This window comes from Cygnus olor, chromosome 15 (assembly GCF_009769625.2).
Source record: "Cygnus olor isolate bCygOlo1 chromosome 15, bCygOlo1.pri.v2, whole genome shotgun sequence".
NCBI classification, from domain to species: Eukaryota; Metazoa; Chordata; class Aves; order Anseriformes; family Anatidae; genus Cygnus; species Cygnus olor.
Window position 1 is genome coordinate 6764926 of NC_049183.1, and position 25018 is coordinate 6789943.

Genomic DNA, 25018 nt, shown 5'->3' on the forward strand with positions numbered 1-25018 from the left:
GCCTCCGCGCTCCCCCCCCCCGCCTCCGTCTCCCGTAGTTCCCCCCCCCCGCACAAACCGCAGAAATCCGCTTATTATCCGTTTATTAAACACCTCTCCGTTTATTAAGTTATAAAATCGGAAGCTTTAAAATCGGCCGTATAAAATAATCACGGGTATGAACAGCAAAGGAAAACAAATAACCGTTTCATTCAGACGCAGGGATTTCCTCGGATTTTACCCGAAATAATTAACAAAAATTAATAATTATAATAATAAAAATTAATAATTAATAACTAACAAAACGCCCTTCACCCAGGCCCACAGCACAGTTCTGCGTCATGACCCAAAGCGACACAGGGAGCGAGGGCAGAACTTCAGCGATCGGACAACAACAACGGAGTTTCAGGCGCTTCTTCACCTGAAGCTTCACAGCATTGAAAGCCATAAAGGAAAAGGCCTGATGAGGAATTATTGCTTTAACAAGTTGAGGCAGCACCCTGGCTAGCACGGCAGCAAGGCGTGGAGGCCACGGCTGTGAAGGTGCGGCTGCTGCCCACCCATGTGCTCAGCCCACAACACGCTGAGAGGGCAAAAAGTGCCTAAAAGCAGTAAAATTGGGAGGAAGCGTGGAGCGCACTAAACCCTCCACCCCCAAGGGATAAAACCGAGGGTGAGAGCCACGCTGCTGGCATCCCGGCCCCGGCCGAAAGCTGTGAAACAAAATGCAGGGACAGGGCGAGTGGCTGCGACCTCCTCAACACGGAGAGCTCATCTTTGTGCCCTGAGGGAGAGCAGGGACGGGTCTGGGCCATTCGACGGCCCCAGGTGACGGGCAGGAACACATAGGAGAATGAGCCTGCAGTTAAGTGTGGGCCACTGCTGCCTGCTCGCCTTTTTTCCTGTATGAGTGGCAGAAGGTGAAGGAGATGTGTGAGATGTGTCCTTGAGCCCCTGCAGGCTGGCACTAAGGAAAAACTTCAATTTCACAGCATGGCTGAGGCCAGAGGCCCCCTGGGCCCATCTGCTCCCCCACAGGGCCACCCTGAGTAGGGGGCCCAGGCCTGTGTCCAGGTGGCTTTGGGAGATCTCTAAGGAGGAGACTCCACAGCCTCTGTGGGCAACCCGGGCCAGGGCTCCGACACCCGCACAGCACAGAAATGCCTCCTGGTGCTCAGAGGGAGCCTCCTCCAGTTTGTGCCCACTGCCTCTGGGCCTGGCCCTGGGCACCGCTGAGCAGGGCCTGGCTCCATCCTCTGTGCACCCTGCCTTCAGGGATTTGTAGGCATCGGTGAGATCCCCCTGAGCCTCTTCTTCTCCAGGCTGAGCAGTCCCAGTTCTTTCCTCACAGGAGAGGTGCTCCAGTCCCTTCATCATCCCTGTGGCCCTACATTTGACTTCTCCCAGTATGTCCGGGTCTCTCTTGTACTGGTGGGCCCAGAACTGGACACAGCACTCCAGCTGTGGCCTCACCAAAGCTAGACAGAGGGGAAGGATCACCTCCCTTGACCTGCTGGCAGTACTTTCCCTGATGCAGCCAAGGGTACCATTAGTCTTCCTTGCAGCAAGGGCACAGTGCTGACTCTTGTTCTACTTGGTGTCTACCAGGACTCTTAGTACCTTTTCTGCCAAGCTGCTTTCCAGCTGGGTGGCCTCTAGTACGTCATGCCGCCTGGGGTTATCCCTCCTCCAGTGCAAAGGTAGAGGTTGGATTAACAGGCAGATTAATTAGGCAGAGACTAGGTTAGCAATGAGAAGAGGTTAAAGTACAGAGCTGAGGAAAACGCTGGACATTTTTCAAGGCAAAGAAATAACCCTGATTCCTATAAACTAGGAAGCATCGTCCTTCATTAATAGCTCTTTCCTTCCAAAAGGAAGAGGTCTGACTCTGCAGACCAGCTCTGAGCAGCGTGCACACTAGAAAGGAGCACCAAAATGCTTGTGTCAGCTGTCACCTTAATGCCACACACATAGTGTTTGCCATCATTTTGATCCCAGAGGAGGAGGATGTGCACCAATTACTGGGACCACAATTTTGTGGAAATTAGCCAGCTTGCACATAGAATTGAACCAAAGGCTGTACCAAAAGCACATGGCTGGATGTGGAACATTAGTGTCTCTAGCATAGGAAGGAGAGCTCTATAGTGGCCAAAGCTGTTCTTCCTTAGCCATCCGCCACAATTGGAATAAACAGGCAGGGAACCATTTATTTGAGCCCTTATCTACATAATAAGGATGGGCAAAGACTACTTTCCTGGTTGCCAATTCTGTGTTTCTGTCCTTGCTTTCCGATGTCCAAGTGCCCTCCAGTAAGGCTAAAGCAAGACAGATGCTCCCAAGGAGACCACAACCATCTTGGGAGCCCAGGGAGATGCTCTTGGCTAGACTGGGACAGTCCCAACAGCCTCAGACCATCCGTGACTCCACAGCACATCCAGCCTCAGAGCCACAGCAGGTTGAGCACAGGCCTTGCACAGCTCCGATGTGGTGCTGTACACAAAGCACAGGAAAGGTGCTGAGTGCGGAGTAGGTTTGAAGCACACGTTAACAAGCTTGCCATAAGGCCATACTGTGCTCAGATTATTGCAAGACTGGGGCATGCCTTGAGGCTGGAGTTGCGCTAGGGCCCTGGATTCCAGCTCTGCTCACGTTGATCCCAACCAAACACAGACACAGAGCAAACTGTTGCTGCCCAAAGGCGCGGGAGTTGGGGGTAGTGTTACTAACTTAACTTGCAAGTGAAATGCCATAGCACATCACCAACCTTGATGGAGTCCTGAGAGATTCTGCCACCTATGTTGGCTGGGCAGAGCAGCTGAACCCACAAAAGGAAGTCAGACAGTAAATACCTGAACACAACGAGAGGAAGGGGAACATTACAGCAGCCTAGTTCCTTCTGGATGAACCAAGAGGGACAAAGGAAAATTTAGACTAAACCCTGCACAGCTGTGAGTTTCAGAGTTATCAGGCAGACGCTACTGATGCCTCTTGCGCACATTTTTTTCCACGTTCCTGACAAGTCTGATCCTGAATCCAGGGCCCAAATTCAGGTCTCATTCATCGTCTCCAGAAACCAGCCTACATAAGAGCAGCACCACCTGTTTCACAAAGAGAGGGCTCCAGACCCACATGGGAGACAGCAACCAAGGCCCCAGCATGTGCTGAAATCAGCTACCTCCCTCCCCACCCTCAGCACCAAGGGCACTCAAACGCATTTGCCTCCAGGTCAAGCGCAGAAGAAATCTGTTCTTCTCTTGACAAAAGAAATGTTGATTGCAAGATGGCATGGGAAATCCCTGTCCCACAGCCCTCTGCTAAGAGAGTGAGCCCAGGGAAAAGCACAGCAGCCTGTGGCTCCAGTGCAGCGTGGGCTGAGCCCAATCCTCATGGATCGGGTAGGAGGGGAATAAGAGTTGACAATTTCCCCCAAGGCCATGGAGATGGTGGGGAGACTATTCCTCAATTTAGAGCCAAAACAGCCTGCCCCATCCCAGCAGAAAAGTGTAGGGAATCTCAAACTTGCCTTCAAAAGACAAGCCCACTGTCTTCATGTTTAAACCCAGTCCAGCTACTGTGCTGTCCCAGCCAGTGAATGAGCACATAACAAGATTGCCGACGTGCTACAGAGGGGCAGCCCAGGCTGGCCTGGCAAAGAGCAACTTTCCCAACCCTTCACCTCTGTGACCTGGCGACAAGCAGTTCAGGTGACAGCATAGAGCTCCTCACGGTCATTCTGGCAGATCTGATAGCGACAAGTGAGCTTCTGTGACCAAGCCCAGGGCTTCTTATGCTTGTCCCGAGGCGGAAGCAGGAAAGCAACACTGCCAGCCACCAGCACGTGCCAGATGCTGTGGGTATAGTAATAGTTCTCATTGGTTTCCATGAATGCATATACTGAGATGGCGATGAAAGCCAAGGTGATCCCTGGTAGGAGGTAGAAAACCCAGCGCTTCCATGAGGAGGGGTAGCAGTGTCTGCGCTTTACTCCGTGGTAAACCTAGAGGTGTGAGAGCACGGAAGGGTTAAGCCAACTAGAAGCTTATGCAGGGGAAACACACAGCACTGCTTGACCCAGGAACATCTGTTAAACAGTCCTCACAGCAAAAGGGTATGCCTGCTGCCTCTGTAAAACTTCAGCCTCCCCTTGTCTTGGGCCCATCTCTTGTGTGCAAGACCCCCCCATACCCAGCTATGGCATCAAAGCCCTGCATGCAGAGGGCAATGTTGATGCCACAGTTCCAGGACACAGGCAACAGCCAGCCATTCTGGCAGGACTCTCCAGCTGCTGGTGTGCACTGAAATGAGGGGAGACCTCATTAATGTATACAAATATCTGAGGGAGGGTGTTGAGAGAATGGAGCCAGTCTCTTTTCAGTTGTGCCCAGTGACAGGACGAGAGGCAATGGGCACAAACTGAAGCACAGGAGGTTCCGGCTCAATATGAGGGTCACTTCTTTACTGTCAGGGTGACAGAGCACTGGGACAGGTTGCCAAGAGAGGATGTGCAGTCTCCTTCTCCGGAGATATTCATAACCCGCCTGGGTGCCATCCTGCGGGAGGTGCTCTAGGTGATCCTGCTCTGCAGTGGGGTCAGACTAGATGATCTTCAGAGGTCCCTTCCAACCCCGCTCATTCTGTGAATTGGAGCTGCAGCAGCCAGACTGTGCTGAGACCCATAAGCAGGGGATTTCTCAGCTATTGGAGGGACAGAAGGCGCCTTGCTCTGTGCTCTGTCCACCAGGGTGCTTCAAGGAGATCAGCTCCCATGTGTCGATGTTCTGGTAAGTGGGGCCTGCTCTGTCACCATCATTCTCTGGAAAGGAGCAAAGGGCAGCAAGTTCTGTCTGGCTGCCCGTACTTACCCATGCTGCAATCATGATGACGAGGGCAAAGAGGCAGGGACCCATCATGTTCCACACCCCTCTGCGGTCCAGCTGCAGGGACATGGCAATTAACAGGGTCCCCAAGACGAAAAGGACCTGGGAATGAGACACCACATCAGCAGGTCATCTGCTGCTAGGGCACAGATGGCTATGCCAAAGGCCTAAGGCAAGGAGAACTTCATCTCCTGGCTGCCCAGCCCTGCACGCATGCATGACTCAGGAGCAGCATCTTTAGAAGGAGAAACCGGAGGACCCACAAATACTTCCCCTCAGTCCTTTCTGGCGCAGTCCCTACAAGCATGCAGGTTCATGATCCAAGATCCTAGGATAAAACCACCCTCTGATTTAAAAATTAGGGTGGATGACAAACAGCCTTTGTTACCAAGATGGGCTATCCAGAGAGCAAGGCTATCTTGCAGGCTGCAGAGGAGGAGCTGCTGTATGCACTGTCTTATTAAAGTGCTGCCACAAGAGGGTGCAGCACGGCCACCTGTATCTCGGCTGGCTCACGCCTGGCCCTGCAGCGGAGGAGCGATAAAGGTCTGACACTCACGTATTTCAGAATCTTCTTTACCCGAGACATGCACAGGATTGTCACCCAGATGGACACCACAGAGCCCAAGAAGTCACAGTACTGTAGTGTGTCATAGTCCATAATGCACATCACAGCAACGCCTGGCTGGTCACATGCGTGGTAGAACTAGAACCAGGAACAAAAACAAAGGCTAATATGAACTCAGCAGCCCCACTCAGCTTTCTGGAAAGGAGAAGCAGGAGAAAGCTCAGCCCATAGTAGCCAAGATCCCTCCTGACAGTGTCTCCAGGAAGCTTCACCAAACCAGCACAGTGTTACAGAAAAAAGTTGGAGAGCTGCTATCAGTCTGCACCCTCCCAGCAGCAGCTGAGATCTCTTGGGACAGTAACCTTCAGCGGAATGCCCCAACCCCATCTCAGCTCCCAGGGGTCCCACCCCCAAATACAAGCACCTGCAGCATGAGTGGAAGAACTCAATGAAAATAACACTCCTGCCAAACTCTGAAGGGGCAGGACATGTCCATGGAGGTGCTTGTCCAATGATCCTAGAAGCTCCTTGTGGAGCTTGAGCATGGACAGCTCCACCAATGACTTTAGTCCAACGCAGCAGGCAGGATCCCCTTCCTGATGCTAACGGGGAGCTGGCAGGGGACCTGACAAAAGACAATCCCTACCGTGGAGAAGAACATGGTGTAGGTGTAGACAGAGGCCTCCACCAGGTAGTAGCGATAGACAGCAACTGCTATTGCTGGCAGGAACATGAGGTTACTCAGCGTGAGCAGGAGGGTGGCCAGGTTCTGCGCACCAACAGACTGGGCCTTGGTGTCGTCCGTGCAGCTCCACCCGCTCCAACCTGCAGAGCAGAGAGGCCTGTGTGGATCTCATGTGCCCTGCCTGCAGCATCCAGCAGCAGCCTGGGACCCCTCAGAAGCAGCAGTAGCTCCCCAGGACTATCCCCAGGCCTCCTCTGCATTGCTCTAGAAGGCAGCATGTTAGGAGGAAGAAGGACAAACCCACCCCACATTGGAAGCCCAACAGAAGCCCAGCATCTTTGGCAGCTTACCCATTGACCTCCACTTCACCCAGGACCCAAGCAGTATTTATACTGAGCAGCTGGCTTTAATAGCTTTGCTGTTTGCAGTTGCTGGCTAATGAGCTCTGCTGCCACAGCCCTTCTTGCTAATATGCTCTATCAGCCACGCACACTCCTGTTCTCAGGATGCTCGCTACTCATTACATGCTCTGCTTTGGAAAGTGGCTGGCTCATGCTACTAAGTCTTGGGGAAACCCCAGCAGAGCCCAGCAGCTGTTCCAGGGACGTTCCCCAGGTTATTCCCACGTGGCAGGGGCAGTTCTACATAAAGCACAGGTCTGTCCAGACTGATACTTTTCTTCTATAGTAACTCAACACACATGCTACTTCCTGGTGATAAACCAAGCATTTGAGGCTCAAATGCTTAGGATGCTCTCTGCTGCAGGCTGAATACAAGATACTGCAGTGGAAGAACCCTACAGATCCCAGGAACCAGGGTGGAAAGTGTTCCACAACATTAAGGAAGCCATCCTGTCCTATCTCCTGCTCACAGCAGGGCAGACTGCAAAGCCAGATCAGGTTGCTCTGGGCCTTGTCCAAATGAGTTTTGAAAATTCCCAAAGACAAAGACATGGATATTGTGCAAAGGTGAACAACTCTGATGGGAGAAAATTTGTTTTCTTACCTTTAGCTGGAAGTTTCCTGGCTGCAAGCTGTGTGGCCTAGAGAATTTCCTAGAGAACAACGCAAAGCTCTGGGCTTGATACTGGGGTCAATTCTTAGCCTGCTGACCAAGGACTGAGCTGACAGTCTTCTATAAACTAAGCTTTACTTTTTTTTTATAACTATTTTTATTCGAAGTTAGGATGCCCATGCCCTCCTTTTGGGGAAATGAGGCAGCCTGGGTACATGCAGGCACTCCGCAGTCAGAGCGGAGTTAAGAGTTGCATCCATCCCATTACGGTGCCACAAGAAACAAGCCCAGCAGCTCTGTCCCTTTCTCCCTGCTCTCACTGCAGAGCCCACAGGAGGCTGCTCTCTTCAGTTTATTTCTGGGTCATGAATATGCAGCTGGGGCATTTTGCTCCACGTGAATCAGCAGAAAGCTGTCCTCAGCCTGATTCCTCATCTCCCCTGGGGTGCTGTGTGCTTCCCAGGACCTGGCACCCCTTGAGGAAATTAGGATGCTGCTCTCCATTGCAGTCCTAGCCTAGTAGCAGAACTGCAGCAGACAGCAAGGACATGCTGGATCACGTCCAAAGCAGCAGTGAACCATATTTTGCCTTGTCCTTCTGCTAAAAACAGATGCAAGTATCCATCCAAGCACAGCACAGCTATTATCTTCCCTACACTAGTGTCTCCTGCCCAGTCTTCTTATCTCATTATTATATTAGCATCTGACACTAATGTTCCTCCTCCGGTGGCACCTCCAAGTCTAAGGGTTGTCTTGCATGCTTGCTCTTGAGATAGCATGAGACAGAGCACCACAGCAAAGCACAGACAGGGACTGCCAGCCCAGCCTCATCACGTCCCGTATCAGGGCACTACATAATAAGCTGTCCTGAAAGGCACATGCTCTGATGCAGGTGCTTTCAGGCAGCCCTGCTGGTATCCAGATCTCACTGGGGATGCTCAGAAGCACCTCCCCAAGCCCTGGGGGACTCAAAGCTGGAAGTGACCTTTCAGCAGGAAGCTGTCCTCAGCCTGATTCACCATTTCCCCTGGGGTGCTCTGTGCTTCCCAGAACTCCTCAGGGGAATCAGGATGCTGCCCAAAGAGGGCACCGTGGGTACAGACTGCACTTTAGGCAAGCGCTGTGACTCCAGGATGTTCCTAACAGCTGTGGCAGACCGTCTTCCCTCCTGTCTAAACAACAGCATGGAAAAACGTGGTCTCCCCTTGGGAAGGATAGCAAGGATTTTCCTCCTAGGAAAATGCACTCACCAGCTTTACAGCTGCAGCCCGCATAGAGGTAGCCATGTCTTCTCAGTAGACTGCACTGTCCATATGGCCCACAGTCATTGAAGCAGGGGGTGAGGTATGCTATGATGGTCACTTTGGCTTCTGCGGTGTTACATTCACTGCAATGAAAGCAGACTGTCTTGGCACCCTGGTCCTTCTGGGCAGCCGTGTGCCAAGGGAGCACTCTGCTCCAGGGGGTCTGAAAGAGCCTGGCCTCACAGTGCCCTACCCCCAGCCACTCTCACATACACAAATTCTCTGCTATTTTGGCACAGGGATCCCTCACACCACAGCCAACAGCGGATCTGCTTCATTGCTCCCAAGAGATAAGAGCATGGTCGACTCCCTCTCCACTCAGACTGCCAAACTGACGTGCAGACAGGCCTCAACTCTTCCCCAGACTCCCGTAAGAGGCTCAGATACCCCTGACTAGTAGTCAGGCCCAGCAGTTGCCAGCACCACTTCTTAGAACATGCTCGGCCCCTTACAGAGATGAATCACCAGGAAGGCAAACCGCTGGACTATGAGTAGAACTGAACACATTTCAAAGACTCCTTGAGGAAGTAACAGCAGCATTTTCATTTATAGCACAGCTCTTTCCAATTTATCACCTCAAAATACATCTGGGGAAGCTCACCCAGGCAGATTCCACCACCCACATGCAGTCAGCGTGAGACATGCCAGCTCAGCACCAGACAAGCTGCTTGAGGGCCCACAAGAGAGCAAGTCAGCACTGCCACCCACCTCCTCCCCCTCTGTAGCCATGGCTTCATTGCTACCACATGAGATGAGCCCACGACAGAAGGCAAGACAGTGACAACAGGCATTTGCTTTTGCTTATGTTAGTCAAAGGCAGCAAGGTAGAGTGCTCCAAAGCAGCCTCGAAGCCACGCAACACAGCAGACTCACCCCTGGCCCTTTGGGCAGATGAGCTGCAAGGAAAGGAACCAGTCATCTGTCTGGGGATACAGGACAATCACCATCGCTTCTGCAGAGGACGTACTCACACTCAGAGGGTAGCCCTGGAAAAAAGCTTAAAGACAAGAAGGTGCTGTGATACACCAGGACCTGGGGAGAAGGGCCTGCAGCAATTCCAAGCTGAGATCAGCTGCACAGGAATCACATGTTACTATAGCTCCTTAGTCCCATCCTCGAGGGATACTGCAGGATGGAGAGCATCCTTGCTCTCAGAGCCCCTTGTTGTTTCTGTCAGCTCAACTCTCAGCACCTGTCTAGACACACAAGGCAGCTGGGACAGCCTGTTTGCTTATTTAGTCCTCCAATGCAGAGTTCGGCTTCTCTGCACACCAGCAAAATCTTGACCATCCCCAAACCTGCCAACAAGGCTGGAAGAGAGCTAGGTGCTAACCAGGTCTTCCTTTGATGGAGGCTAACTCCTGGTTCCAGACTAGCACCTGCACCACAGCAACTCAGGGCATGTGCTGGAACTGAGTGATGAAGGCCTCAGGAGGGCTTGCGCCAAAATCAGCTTCCCCAAGACAGTCTACAAAGGACCCAAGTCAATTTGAGGTCATGAGGTCTAAAAGCAAAGTCCTGAGGCAGCGTAGCTGAGCTGGTGGCAGGTGTCAGTGGCTCTCATACCTGTACTGCACTTCCGCGTGGTATTGAGGGACAGCACCGGCGAAGCAGCACTCAGACATGCTACCACAGTGGCATTGGCCTGGCTCAGAGACGTCTGTGCAAAAAAAATATTCCATGTGAGAGCACCTCGGTGCCTTCCCCCTGCACAATTTATCTCCCACACTGCCCATGTCCTACGGGAGCAGCAGGTGATATTAACTGCTGCAGATCAAGGTCATCCACCAATTCACCAACTCTTTCTGGGCAAACCTGCATTCACCTCGCTCTGCACCGTCACTGCATTCTGCCTTTGCTGAAAGGCACAGGAAGAGAGTCTCTCAGGGAGACTGCATGGGTGGAAACGCCGCCCAGGCAGGACATTTACACTAGGGCATCGCTTCAGCATGAGCGCATGGTGGCAGCAAACAGAGGCAGCAGGACATCAGCCCTTGTGACGGCACTAACTAGCCCTTGTGACAAACATCACAGTCACACTTTCAGGTAAAATGATTCCTTGGTGCCACCAAAGGAGTGTGGGAATCAGTGACTCAGACATGAACATGCCTGGGTTTCCCTGAAGAGCTTCCTCTCTTGGTGGCAAGGCTCTAGGTTCCCACAGAAGAGATGGAGACGCAGTTACTTTCCATTTCCTCTCCTTTTCAGTGCTGCCAGCACGTGCCAGTAAGCTGTGGCATTTCAATTGGAACTGACAAGCAGGACATCATGGAAGTGGCTAGAACAGGTTCAGAGTGCTTTGTGACAACAACAACAAAAAAAAGGGAAATAGTACTGCTGGTACCTACCACCCCTGGAATTTGTTGACAAACCAGCCCAGACACAGGGGCAGAGACAAGCACTGCAAAGAGAAGATCATCACACAAATAAAGCTACTGCACCTTGTTAAGCAGGAGATTCACCACAAAGGAACCCCCGCTGTCCATGCCAGTGTTCAAGTTGAGGAGAAGGAGGGTTGAGGAGATGGAGTACACGGGCACAGTTGGACCATTCAGGAGCCTGTACCGCACAGACACCACGTCCAGGTCCTCCCGAACAACAGGCTGATTCTGGAGACAGAAGCTCCTCTGGTCAGATGCATTGCGTAACGCCGTTCCTGTAGACTGAGTGGGGCTCCCTCCTGTTCCTGTGCTACCTGGTCCAGAACCAGCTTGGCTCTGGTTTAGGCTGAAGTTAAGAAATGAACTGGTACTTCCCGGCCTACAGTCTGTAAAGGAAAAAAAGGAGAAGAGTCAGAAGAACCAGGATCAGAACCTCAACCAGACAGGGCCCCAGGAACTTCAGACCTTCAAGCAACAGCATAAACTGTGGGGGTATTTCAGCTGCTTCAGACACTTCAGTATTTGTTCTCATCTTCACAGGGGAAACTCTAACATCAGCGTCCACAATGTGGGGCACTGACAAAAGCCAGACAAACGGTACAGTGGGTGGCAACACCCTGGAGCTGCAGAGAAGCAGCTGGCAAGCAGAGGAACAGAAGAAGGGATTACGCACAGCATCATAACAACGTACCCAGCAGCCACGGAATATTCACTAACCGATAACTGAGCACAGCACTTAACTGTCCCATAACCACTGGCTGCATGAAAGGCTGTAGTAGTTTCCCAGACCTGGGCATACAAGGCTAGGCAAAAGAGATAAATTAACCCAATAACAGCTAAAGGCACAAACCATAAAGTCATAGTAACTGGAGCCAAATGTGACATTTGAAGACTTGCTGGAGCCTGTCTGTAGCTCCCAGAGACTCTAATGCCTCTGGTGTTGCTGTGTGTCCCCTCTCACACTTCAGATGCCAGTGCCACATCCTCGAGCATAACAGATCAGGCTCTGCTTTGAGGAAATGATAGCAGAAACCCTAGCAGAAGAACACTTCCAAAAACTATGCCTAGTTGGCGAGCTTGCGAGACTCCCAACAGTCAAACAGGGATGACCGTCACGTTACAAGTGCCTGTCACAGCCACAAGGACCCCGTGACCTCCTGAGGCATGCAAAATTGAGACATCTCATTACAACCCAAGATCTTGCCCCAAGGAAACCTCTGAGATGATTTCCTGTCTGTAGCCTGCTTATGGCCGATAGTCAATATATCAATACAGTCTAGTGCATCTACCCAAAACTATTCTCCTCACCAGATTTTAAGCTAGTCACAGCCTTTGGAAAATACCATTGCTTCAGAGATCCTGGCACAGGCATTTCCAGAATAGGAAGGTCCAGGGAGTATTCCTCTCGGATGAATACTAGAGCCTACACTTTTGATACCAAAGCAACAACTAGATCTCAGCCCCCAAGGTTATGCCCAGGCAACCAGCATGCTTGGGAAACACAGGACATCACAGCCAGCCAGCCAAAGGCCTGAGAGAGACATAGCAGACACAAAGTTCTTGCTGATCCCTCCCATAGGGGTAGAGAAAATGGAAGCCCACCTGCGAAAGAAGTCAGCATCTCCATGGACACACTGGCATTGGCAGTGCCAAGACTCTCCACCGTGATCTGCAACCACTTCTCCCAGGGGAGTGAATCCAGGCCCAGGCTGCAGTTTACATTCCCTGTACAGGTGATGATCCTCTGAAAGGACTGTGGCAGAGTGATTGAGCCCAGCACTACCCGCACAGTGCATGCTTTCTGCTCACTTGTCATGCAGCTTCGCAGCTCAAACCACATCCTGGCGGTGTACTTGGGAACAAAGACCCTGCAGGAGAAGCAACCAGCAACTCGCACAGCTTGTACTCCGAACACAGACCAGCCACAACCCACCACAGAGTCCCATGGGCATTGTGGCAAGAACTAGATTGCCCTGATTTGTGTTGTGAAAATCTTTCCCAGGGGAAGAGTCTCTAAGAACTACCAAATTTCTGCCTTAGACCTCTAGGTCTACCTGCAAAGAGTCAGAGAAGGGCCCTCTTGTGTGATGCCCATACAAACCTACCACCCTGATGCCAGGAGCTTGTTAAACACACTCAGAGACCCCCAAGCTCCAGAGCACAGTCCAGCCCAGCATGGAAACAACAGTGGCTTACCCTAAACAGCACCAGCGGGAAATCTGACCCCATACCTACGGCCCCAAGTGTTTCCAGCCGCTGGTCTCACTCACTTGACATGCAGAGGCTTAGCAGGTGAGATGATAGTTTGTGGCATGGCAACACCAGGCTCCAGAACAGGCATATCAGTGAGTCTAAGCACAAACATATCTGCCTGAAACATATAGGTGCAGGGAGTGGAGAAACCCTGCAGGAGGGGAGAGCAGACTGGTCAGCTGTGGCAAGACACACTGGACAGAGTATGCTGGCTGTTCGAGATGCTCACCAGAGCTCTTACCTTCACTTCAATTCTGCCAGCAGCCTCAGGGAGATGTGCAGCAATGAACCAGTCTCCTGCAGCAGGGCTTGTAACGTTCACAAAAGTGGTGTTTTGCACAGCACTGCTCAGAGTGATGCTTATGTTATAGGAAGGATGGACAGTCGCATTTGCAGGAAAACGAGTGCCCAGAGGATTAATTACAGGAGGGGCTCCATAGCGAAAGTGCCTGCAAGAGAAACCAGAATGCAAGTAAATCAGGGGAGGTATATACACTTGCAAGATAAACTGGGATACAAATTCATCAGCAGACACCCAGGTTGGCTTGAGATCAGAGAGGCTACAGGCTGGAAAGAAGCCACATATTGAAGTGGAGCACAGAGCTATCATTTTAATCTGGTGAGGACTGGCTGGTATTACCTTATCTTGGATTTATTTAGAGATTAGTTTAACTTGACTGCTTATTAAGACAAGGATTTACATCATTCCATCAAGCCTGAAAGAAAATTTCCATAACACACACTTAGGTTAAGCCCCAGTCACAAAACTACTTTTTTTTTTTTCCTTTTATAACCATCAGCAAATTCCCCCTATAGCCAGCTAGGCTAAACCGTCAATTAAGAGCTTTCTTTTTATAGAAAAGATCTGCATCTTTCCTATTCCCTCCATTAAGGAGGGCAGACAGTCTAAAAAGACACCAAGCAAGGCCTATGTGACTGACTTTAGAACACAAGCACCTCTGCTTTAAGATAAGCAGCTCAAAGTTTGAAATATGAGAAAAGCAGGCAGCTAAGTAACGTATGGATATTTGGACAACCAATTTGGCATTCAATTTGCTCCATTTTGGGACTACTAGAGCACTGCAACAGAACAATGAACAATAACAGGTCCAGCAAGCAAGCATTACAGGTTATGTGTCATTAATCTGTTTGAGCTTAGCTAAACTGATCTTCACAGTCATTTCTTAGGTTATTGTTTAGCTGTTGTCTTGTCCCTCACATCCCTAAAACTGCTGGAAAGCTTTCTGGGATGCAGAAAATACAAAGATCATCTGTTTCAGGCTGCTCGGAGCAACAGAGCACTTGTCTGTGCCCAGAACAGACTAGGTAATGTGCAAGCCAGCTGGTGCACCAAACTTCAGTCGCTTTTGGAGTGGCTGAAACTTCAGCAAGCTGCAGCCACCCCTGTGGTGTAGGTCCTAGCCATGTAAGGTCTCTGAGAGTCCAAAGCGCCTCTCAGGGAACCACCTGCCTAGGAAGCTTAGTACCCTCATGAAATACAGCTCAAAGTCTCAACCTATTTCATCTCAAATCCTCCAACAACTCAAGAACTGTTTTAAGCAATATTTATTTTGATGTCATTGAATGTTCCATCTTCACGTCTTCAAATCTTGTTTTGTCGTGTCAGCAGGATTAGGCATTCCTCTCTTATCTGTGCTCCATACACAGGCTGCTTCCTTCAATATAGCGTTTCTAGTCTCTTCAGCTCCTTTGTACTGGGGAATTTGTCCCCCTTCAAACGTTTTGCATCCTCTCAGGCCCTCTGCAGTTCTGCCACATCTGTGCACAGTACCATGCACAGGATCAAGAGACACAGAAAGGTCCACGAACACCTTTGCTAATGAACAGCAACAACAGCCTCATTGTGAATCTCTCTCCAGCATTTCTAAGACATAAGACATGTTTCTCAGACATAATATTTGATAGCCCTTTGATCCACTGGTAACATGAAATGCTCCTACAGATTTAAAAAACAGAGATTTAGTGTCAGTGCAAGACCAAGGAATTGTCTGCTGCAACTGGCAAACAAATTCACAACCTCCTACAGACAAACAACTGTATGATCAACAAGGACAAGGGAAAGACAAGAAAGCCCACGTGTGCAAGCAATGGCACAGGGACATACATACACTGTGACCTCCATGCTGGTACACTCCGGTTCTTTCCCCCTGGACGCTTGCAGAAGCCAGCGAAGCAGCACAGTATCTTCTGGCACGTGGAAGTGGAAGACCTTGGCATTCCCATACCAGCTGTAGAAGGACAACTTCTGTGCACTCTGAGAGAAGTACTCGGAGACATACAGGGAGTCTGAAAGGGAGAGAGCAAAGCAGCTGCTGGGGTGGCTGCTGGGAGCAGGTTGCAGGGCTACAGCCACCAACAGACGCACACAGCAGTTTTAAGGTAACTGGAGAGAAGCCCTTTGTGTCCTCAATTTCTCAGTCCAATTCCTCTAGATACTTGGTGATCCACTGCACTCCTCCCAAGGAATGAGATGAGATCGAGCAGCCAGAACTGTGCAGATCCCTACTACAAAACTGTCCCCTACAGCCAGACAGCACTGGAGGAACCTTAACCATGCTCCACAGAACATGCTGTCAAGATGACAGAACACCTGAGACACTGAGGAGGAGGAAAAGGTCAGGAGGAAAAGCTGGTGGCAAGGAAAGCATGGCAGAGTAGGCAGCAGCCCAGTCCCAGCACCTTAGGCAAACCATGCACAGCAGATTGACAGGGTAGGACGAGGCGGGTGCAGGTAGCACAGGGTGCTCTGTGCTCCACACAGGGAATTCGGCTGCCGTTTATGGTGCTAACAGGCAAGAGTTGTCTTCATCGGTTTCTGTTGAGCATGTGGGCTGATGTTATCAGTCCTCACAGGCTCAGGACACATGCACTGTGCCACATGCTGTCCTCCTGCAACACGCAATGTGACAAAAACCTACATGCTGCAAACTGCACTTTGCTTTCAGAGATGTACCTTACAAAGCCTAAAGATTTTCCTACCTGGAAGAAAGGCTGCCTGAATAGTGTTAACAGCCCTAGGGTAGGCTTGATCATGCAAGAGGACAACAGGTTTTTAGTGAATGCGTCAGAGGACTACCTAGGTCTTCCATCATCCCTCTGCCCAGCTGTGCCTACAGATCACCCCTAGCCTGCAGATAATTTCACCTGCAAAACTGTATTGGAGTCACTGTCAGCAAGAAAACAACCAGACTACAACTCGGGGACAGAAGGAAAACATCACACGAGGGTTGGGAAGAGGGCAAAACTGCGGTGAGAGAGTGGAGCCAAGGCTATTCTGCCCACCAGAAAACAAGGTTCCTCACACTCAGCAAGGGGAGTAGAAGAATGTGTCCGCACATCTCTACCAAGACCTCCCAGATGCTACTTTTCTATGCTAGAATTCTCTGGAGTGGGGAGAAACTTGTAGCTTTCAGATTCACATGCACCGCTTTGATCAGAAGATAAAGCAGCAAGAATTTTTTAACTTGTCTTCATCTAATGCTGCTCGGGGTCATGTGGAAACACACAGGACCCAACTGAGCTTAAGTAAGGTGCCAGAAAAAGAGGAAGAACACTCCTCAGGCAGGAGCAGAGCCTTGGGACATACTTTGTGCCAAGAGGAAACTAATCCTAGCAGGAAATACGATTCATGCCCCAAAGCAGGACGCATGCTAGCCTGAACACACGACACCGCAAAGAGACAGGAATAGTAATAATGGGTTTAGTTTCCTGGCAAATTACCAAGCTAAAGCCTCCAGGCAGATTGCAAACCCAACAGAAAGGAGGAAACAGGAAAGCAAGAAATACCAGCCACACAGCTTTCACTGCTGTCAAAGCACAAGCCAATGGGAGAATTTACTCCGCAAGGAAAAGGGCACGCTGGCGGAACACCGCAGGCACCTTCCCGCACCGGCTGCCCCAGCCTCACGCCACGGGATCCTGCAGGCAGAGCCCGCACAGGGCTCCAGGCACAGAGGGAAAGGTGAGCCAGGATGGGACAGCACCAAGCCCACTTGCAGATGACAAGACAGGAATTGGCTGAGACCTGCTGTAAACCCAGCTATATTTAAGGAACTACAGAAGAGAGAGATCTTTAATCAGCAGCTTCTCTGCACCTAGTTGCTCTCTGCATGCACACAGCGCGTTCATTTCAGTGACGTTTGGGGACAGGCACAGGACAAGGGGAGACGCAGACAGAAGGAGCAATAAGGCTGGGATTGCCGTGGCCCTGCTCAAAGGAACCGGTGGAGTAGGACAACCTGAGCAGGGATACACCGTCCTGCTGGTGCCTGACCTTGACGGAAGCTGTTCCACCCCTACTGGTGGCCAGGCTCTGCATGGCCAACAGCTGCAGCCAGCACCCACCAGCAGGTCCTCGTCCTCAAAGGGCCACAGCAGCTGAAGAATTATGTGTGAGGTTTTGGGAGAGGAGAGGGCTGGCAGGCTGTACAATTAAGAAGTCAAGCAATCAGCAGTGCTTTTTATTAAAGACCAGTCAATTACAATGAGCGAGGTCAACCATAGCACCCAGGGAAGGTCTGCGGACCTGCTCTGCCTCAGCACAGCCTGTGACAGCTACCAGGTTAGCACAAGAGCCATGGCTGAGCCAATGTGACAGCAGCATGCACAAAGTCCAATCACACGTGGTTTCTCTTGGAGACAATCCACCCAAGCTCCTGTTCTTAGGCTTTGCTATGCTGGGCACCCAAGAGCTGCATCCAGGAAATTAGATGAATTGATTCCCACTTCACCCTCAGCCTTGGGTTGACAAGGAAATGCTACACGTGGATAAAACCAAATATTAGTACAGAAGAGACAGAAAGACAGGTCTCCACAAGACAAGGCCTCCTTCAAAAAGCAAGTTTCAAATGTATTAAGCAAAAAAAAAACAAAAAAGTGTTTTTAAGAAAACAAACAAAACATAGCAGAACCACAGATGCAGAGAGGAGATGCGTTCTTTGAATTTCAAAATAAAGAACCACATGCAATAGCTTGGATTTGCTCATCCAAAGATTATCTCATTCTACTTTTAGACATAATATGTTGACCGTTGGTTTCAGAGCTTCCCACAAACATGAAGAGGTCCCAGTTTCAAAGCAGATGCAAGTGTCTCCGGGGTTTCAGAAGGGCCAGTACTTCCAAAGGCAGCAGGCTCAACCTTTTCAGAGCTTAGGCCAAGGAGCAGCTCTAAAGGTTCATAAAGGGTCTATGAAAATGCCTGTGTAAAGCTACACCAACAGTGGTCAGTCTGACTCAAGACAAGAAATGACTATGTGGCAGGGTTTTTTTTTTTTTTTTTTTCATTTATAATGTAACAGAAACCCTATTCCTTTAGTCCGTGTCAAAATTCCATCTTTACATGTTCCAGAAGAAGGTCACCTCACTCCTCTGGGGCAGACCTCATCTTTACCAGCTCTCAGATCTAATCCTAACGTGGCATTTCTCCCAGCCGACAGGATGACGCCAAGAAAAACCTAACAACACACCTCAAATACAGGGTAGCTTTCCTCTGGGCTGGGAACCCAGCTAGCAGGATGCCAGAGGAGGGTGGGCCTGGGGCAAAAGGACATCTCACCTTGGCCTCATAGGCTTTCTGGAGCAGCCTACATGCTTTGCAGACTATGAGGAAGTACAGCATGATAACCACCATCAGCAGCTGATAACCGCAGTCAGCGCCAACTTACCTCCACAGCACGCCGAAGCATCTGAACAACCTCCCATGCCCACACTTTCCCAACACTGCAACGCCTGGTTGCACCTCCAGAGGATGGGGCATGGCCCCCAGCCAGCACAGCCTCTGCCATATGCACGGTGGGAGCCCTGGGCATGCCACTGCAAAGAGCTGCCCACCGCTCCGCTCACGCTGCCAAACCCTCTTCCAGCCCACTCGGGCGCCAGCTCCTGCCCATCTGCCTCAACCTAGTGGAAGTAAACTCACCTGAGAAGCAAAACCACAGCTACCACCACACACACGGTGGCAAGTTTGCCTGGGTTCAGGCCCTGATCTCCCCAGGAAAAGAGATCGATCTCTTGCTGCTCTGTAGCACCTGGTACAACCGGAACGAAGCACTGCTCTGCTAGAGCACAGAGGACAATTTATAGAGCTCCCGAGCAACAAATTACTCCACAGATCACAACGCTGACCAGCTCAAAGCAACCTCTGGCACCGAGCTGAGGGACTTTCCTCAGGTCTGCGCTGTGGACAGAAGCTTCTGCCCACTGCAAAACAACATTTGGCTGATTTTCCTCAGGGCCCTCGACCTCCTGGCACCCTCCCATGTCCCGGAAAGGTAGCCCTAGGGCTTCCATGGGCCAGGCACCACCTCTGTCAGTTATGCCCCGGTCCCCGTCCCCATCCCTGTCCCCACACCACACACCCCAAGCCTCCTCCTGGCCAAAGGGCCAACGCAGAGACCAGGGCCACCTCGGTGAGCACCAGCATGGCGGGGACACCGCAGCATTTCTCGCTTTGGTGCCTCCGGACAAACTTTGCTTTCTCCCCACGGCCGGGCTGGCGTGGAGACACCCGACGGCCGCGGTGACATCTGCGGGGCTGGGGACGCCCCCGGCCACCGCCGGTGGTCCCTGGGGAGCAGAGCAGAAGGGAGCACGATAACCGCAGGGTCCCCCGGGAGGGGAGGCCTCTCCCCCCTCCTCCTCCTTCTTCCCAGCCCAGCCCGGCTCGACTCGTCCCGGGGACACCCGAGCGGACAGCGCACGGCCGAGCCTTCCCCCAACCACCCGGACTCACCGGAGCCGGTGCTGCTGCCGTGACCGGCGGGGAGCACCAGGAGCTGCAGGAGCACCAGGAGCTGCAGCAGCCCCAGGAACAGCCGCAGCGCCGGGCCGGCTCCCTGCGCCATGGCCGCCCGCCTTATCCCGGCATCGCCGCCCGCCGCCGCCCGGGGCTCCGCAGCGCCATCGCCGCCGCCGCCGCCCGCTTCCGCCGCCGCCACCCCGCCCCGCTCCGCCCCCGGGACAACCGGGGCCGCCGGGGGCCGGGCCGGCGCTGCGGGTCTCTGGGAGGGGCCTGGGGGGAACATTTGGGGACCCCGGCCGAAGAGAGAGTCTGGGGGGAGCCCGGGACGGGCGTGGGGCTGGTGGGGTCCCCCCAAGGCCTGGCACGGCCCTGAGGGATCCCCGGGATGAAAGCCGGGACCTGGGGACACCACTCATCCTGGGGACGTCGCAGAGCCCTGTCAGCACCCTGAGACCGTGGGATAACCCCAGGGAGCCCTGAGACTTCACAAGGCCCTGAGGTCCCCCTGGCATGCCAATAGCCCAAGAAGTCCCCGAGAGCCCCAAGAGAGTGACCTGGGGTGGGCTCAGAGCCCTATGGCCATGTGCCCTGGGCCCCTCCCAAAATCCCAGAGGAGTCCCAGCACATTGAGGCTTGCCAGGGGCATGCCCTGTGACCACCAGGAGGTCTCTGGGACAGCCCCAGTGAGCGGTCCGTGTGTGGGCTGGAGTCTGGTTCATCCTCACACTGTGGCCTTCCTTCTTGTGCCCCTGTGAGGGCAGCAGGAGCTCACCACCTTACGGCCTGCTCCCCAGCCAGGCTCCACGCACACTGCCGGAGCGGTGCAGCCACCTGCCACAGGAACAACAGTGCTGGGAAAACAAAGGGCTTAAGCTCGCCGTCATCCTTGTCTGCGGGTGCCATTGCCGCATGGCAAGCCCTATGGTGACTCTGCCTGGGTTGGTGCAGCTGGTCTTTGGTTCCCCTTCCTTCTCCTCCCTGTGCTGCAGCGTGGTGGCCTTGCAGTGGGAAGCAGCATGCTTCCTTCTCTGTCACCCTGGGCAAGCCGCATCTGATCCGTCGCGGCTTGGTGCGAGAGACCGGCTCCTTGCCACGGCTGGCCCTCCCCAGCCCGCTGGCACCAGTGGGCTCTGCGCTGCCCCACCCCAGGGGCTGAGCCCCTGGAGTAGCACGGGGCACTGCCGGATGCATCATTTCATGTTAATTCTTGCTTCAGCTGCTATGTACACAGGGAACAGGTTATTCGTCTCTTGTCAGTAACTTTCCATGTGCACCATGGCTGAAATACTCCCCTTTCCCTGCTGACCCACCCCAGCGCAATCATACCTCAGAAGCTGTGTTCTTTGTGCCTGAGATCAGTGACCACAGCTTTTTTTAGCATGGAAGTACTGCTGTTCTGTTGTCACAAGTGGGGTTGGCCTCGGAAGCGAGGATATGACCTCACACTCACTCTTCCCGAGAGAGAATGTCAAGAATTTCCTAGAAAATTCCTTGTTTAATGAACTAGCAGAGATTCTTTATCTTCCTTGTGTACCATTAAAACTCCTGGAAATCCCATGTGTGGGCTACATCTGAAATTTGCTTGTTTGTGTGGTTAAGGGTTTGTTTGAGGGTTCTCTGGAATTCGTGATGATTTTTGCCACATTTTTCCCAGGCAGAAAATCCAGCTGTAGTGGTTTGGAAACCCCCAGGTGAGCTTCTGTCTTCACTGAAATCTAAGGGAGCATGGTCCTATCAGGACCAGAGGTTCTGTCTAACTTCGACATTTGACTCTGAATAAAGTGCAGGTGCCTGTGCCAACAGGCCAGCCTGTGTAATGGCTAGGGCTAACAGCAACTGCTTACTGCTCTTTGGTCCATGAGTCCTCGAGCTGAGCCCATCCTCAGGAAGTCACAGGAGGAACAACCCACTCTTGATCATGTCTTTCTTACAAGGTTTCAAACAGGCCTTGGGAGAAATGGTGAGTATGTACTGAAACATCCCCATCTGAAGCCGTGATCTGGAAAAATAACTAATGGTGACTTGGCCAAATTCTATGGAGCATGAATTTTGATAAATACACTTCTACTGTTAAAAAAGGCACTCAGCTGCTCAACCATTGAAGAAGGTATAAAAGCTTCCTGACCAAGCAGCTGCACATTTTGTTGTATTGCTTTCCATAAATCCATAGCTGGGATCCTCCTGGCCATACACAAAGGTCTTTAGAGAGCACAGAGCTGGCACAGTCTGCTCCCATATCTGTTTGTCTGATTCTGGTACAAGGAAAGTTAAAAAAAAAAAAAAAAAAAGTAGATCAGGGTGGAAAACGCTATGTTCTAACCAGGTCCTGCACCTGGGACAGGGCAACCCTGGCTATACGTACAGACTGGGCAATGAGACGCTGGAGCGCAGCCCTGCAGAGAGGGATCTGGGGGTTTTGCTTGATAGCAAGCTGAATATGAGCCAGCAGTGTGCCCTGGCAGCCAGGAGGGCCAACAGTATCCTGGGGTGCATCAAGCACAGCGTAGCTAGTCGGTCAAGGGAACTGATTGTCCTGCTCTACTCTGCACTGGTGCGGCCTCACCTCGAGTACTGTGTGCAGTTCTGGGCACTGCAGTACAAAAAGGACATGAAACTGTTGGAGAGTGTCCAGAGGAGGGACTAGAGAGGAAGACGTATGAGGAGCGGCTGAGGTCATTTGGCCTGTTCAGCCTGGAAAAGAGGAGGCTGAGGGGAGACCTCACCATGGTCTACAGCTTCCTCATGAGGGGGAATGGAGGGGCAGGTGCCGATCTATTCTCTTTTATGACCAGCGATAGGACCCGAGGGAATCGTCTCAAGCTGCGCCAGGAGAGGTTCAGGCAGGATATCAGGAAGAGGCTCTTCACTGAGAGGGTGGTTGCACACTGGAACAGGCTCCCCAGGGAAGTGGTCACTGCACCAAGCCTGTTGGAGTTTAAGAAGCGTTTGGATTGTGCACTTAGTCACATGGTCTGAATTTTTGGGTACACCTGTGCGGTGCCAGGAGTTGGACTCGATGATCCTTATGGGTCCCTTCCAACTTGGGATATTCTATGATTCTATGATTCTAACCATCTCCAGTTAAAGCCTGGAATTGTGTCTACCTTGCAGCTGATTGCCTAATTGAATTCACTGTGGCAGGGGATCTGGAAAGGAAGAGTACTGAGTCCCATGAGCATGGATCAAAACTCTGCTGTGAGTTGTATGCTCTAACTTCAGATGGAATATTAGACATTTCTCCATCATTGCAGGAGACGGGTGAGAGGCTTTCTGTTGTAGTCCATGGAGTAACATGATCCAGCAACGCTTTGAGTGGCTCAGGTCTTTTCCCATCCATCAACTTCATCACAGGATCTCCTTTCTTGCTGTGCCTCAGGAGCCCCATATGTGGCAGGCCAGGCACCAGCTGGCTCCTTGGCATGGCTGTGCTCTTCTGTACAGTCCCTCAAGGCAGCCCAGCAAAGGGAAGGGTAAGAAGCAGAGAATCAGCAGCAGAATAAATACAACTCTCTAATTCTCAGTCCCAACTTTGCTATGTGCAGCTTCCAATGGTATTCCAGAATGAAAAAATAAGAAGTCAATTGTTTCAGTGTAAGGTGACACAGATACAGAACTATGATCTAAACCAGCAGACACTGAACTTGAACTGACTATTACAGCTCAGGAAAAATATCCTGGAGTCTTCACTGATGGTTCAACAAAATTGTAGTCTTGGTGTACAGAAGCAGTCCAAGAAGCCAGCAAAATATGGTGATATCATCAGGAAGGGCTCCGAAGACAATAGAGAGGACATCATTTGCCTGCTAAAAGCTTGGTGCACTCACATCTATGCAGTTCTGGCCTCTGGACGCAGTGGACATAGAGTCCTGAAGAGGTCAGCTGAGATGGTCATGGGCACAGGGTAGCTGCAATGTGAGTAGGGCTGGGGAAGGCTGGGATTTTTCAGCCTGGAGGAGAGGGCACAGAAACTTTACAAGATCACAAGGTGAATGTGGACCTGGTGCTCATTGGGTTCTGCAGTACTAGAACTAGAGACCATCGATGAGTCTAGTAGATTGGTTTAAAATGGATGAAAGGGACTTCATATGAGGCAGGGAGGGAGAATAAACTTCTGGAAGCTGCTGCCACAGGAGGTTGTAGAAACAAATGGGATCAGCAGGTTTATAAAGGGATTAGCAAATTCATGAACAACAGGTCAATAAACAGATGCCGAAGGCAACATGCAGGAATGTATGCTCTGAAATCATAATTACTGCTGCTGCGGATGTTGGAAGAGCAAAACCAAAAAAGGCTAGGCTCGTGTGATGTCCCTAAATGCCATGTCCTGTTGCTGAAAACAACACTGGGTGAGATGAACCAATGATCTGATCCAGCAGAGCATTTCTTATATTCTCAGTTTCATAATCCTTAGGCACATTCAGATCTTCTCAGGTGGTTGGTGCATGGTAGGAAGACAGGCAATTAGCAGGAAAGAAATTTTTGCATTTCCATTCCAAGCTGAAAATCTGATCAATGTCAAGTGGAAAACATCCAGCAGGCCCAACATGAAAATGCTGTAATTTCATTGAAAAAGGTTGCTAGAGGTACAGTCTAGTCACAGTGGAAATCTGGCTAGATCTAGTTGTCAAAAAAGACATGGTTAGCCACAAGAAGAAAGTGGGAAAACAGTGCAAAGGAGTTGTGGTAAGTTTCTGCTGTTTAGTTGATGAATGACTCCAATACTGCAGTGACAGCGCCGAGAAGGAATCTGTGGTCAACATCAAGTTACCACAGGCCTGCTCCTTCTCCTCTCAGATGTAAAATCCAAGACCTGGAATCTGCCACAAATATCTCCAACGGCAAGGGATTCATCATGTTTAATGCCTTTTTGGTCATGGGGAACTCACAGAGTGAGGCCTCACAGGTGAACTTGGAGGGGGATCAGCAAACAGTTTTTCTAAGATGTTGCTTGTAGTGTTAAACTTTTTGTGATGTCAAAGAAGAGCAGACAATGTTTTAAGTTCTGATAATGCTTGTTTTTATCAGCCCCTTTCTCTCTGGAGGGACCTATATAGCTGTGCAGTTGCTGGTGCTTTGTATGGCTGATCCACTGGGAGCAGTCTCTGCTTTTAGGAAAGGAAGGAGAGAAAGTATTTTAAGTCCTTCATCAAAACCGACGTTATAGAGAAGGTTGACTCTGTCTTCTTTGACTACTTTA

The 25018-nt window shown here is 51.3% G+C and overlaps 1 protein-coding gene and 1 long non-coding RNA gene across 2 annotated transcripts; both read right to left on the reverse strand.

Annotated features, from left to right (window-relative positions):
* Positions 1-79: 79 nt before the first annotated feature.
* On the reverse strand, positions 80-19987 carry PGAP6 (post-glycosylphosphatidylinositol attachment to proteins 6). The gene is made up of 13 exons (XM_040574041.1): positions 19813-19987; positions 15191-15368; positions 13303-13510; positions 13079-13212; positions 12411-12676; positions 10869-11194; positions 9994-10087; positions 9301-9424; positions 8374-8510; positions 6071-6249; positions 5416-5562; positions 4842-4958; positions 80-3976 (listed from the first exon to the last, which is right to left on the reverse strand). The coding sequence occupies exons 1-13, from the start codon at positions 19922-19924 to the stop codon at positions 3680-3682; spliced, it is 2319 nt and encodes a 772-aa protein (XP_040429975.1). The 5' UTR covers positions 19925-19987; the 3' UTR covers positions 80-3679.
* LOC121078208 lies at positions 17514-19804 on the reverse strand. Its single transcript, XR_005824494.1, has 2 exons — positions 18746-19804; positions 17514-17839 (listed from the first exon to the last, which is right to left on the reverse strand). It is a non-coding gene; the product is annotated as an uncharacterized LOC121078208 (long non-coding RNA).
* Positions 19988-25018: the final 5031 nt, after the last annotated feature.

Bases quoted from the DNA above. Each gene is read 5' to 3' on its own strand.
- PGAP6 (XM_040574041.1), bottom strand. From the start codon at position 19,924: ATGGCGCAGGGAGCCGGCCCGGCGCTGCGGCTGTTCCTGGGGCTGCTG. The intron at 15,369-19,812 runs GTGAGTCCGGGT...TCTCCCTTTCAG, and splicing joins CGGCAGCAGCACCGGCTCCG to ACTCCCTGTATGTCTCCGAG. The intron at 4,959-5,415 runs GTGAGTGTCAGA...TCTCATTCCCAG, and splicing joins TAAAGAAGATTCTGAAATAC to GTCCTTTTCGTCTTGGGGAC.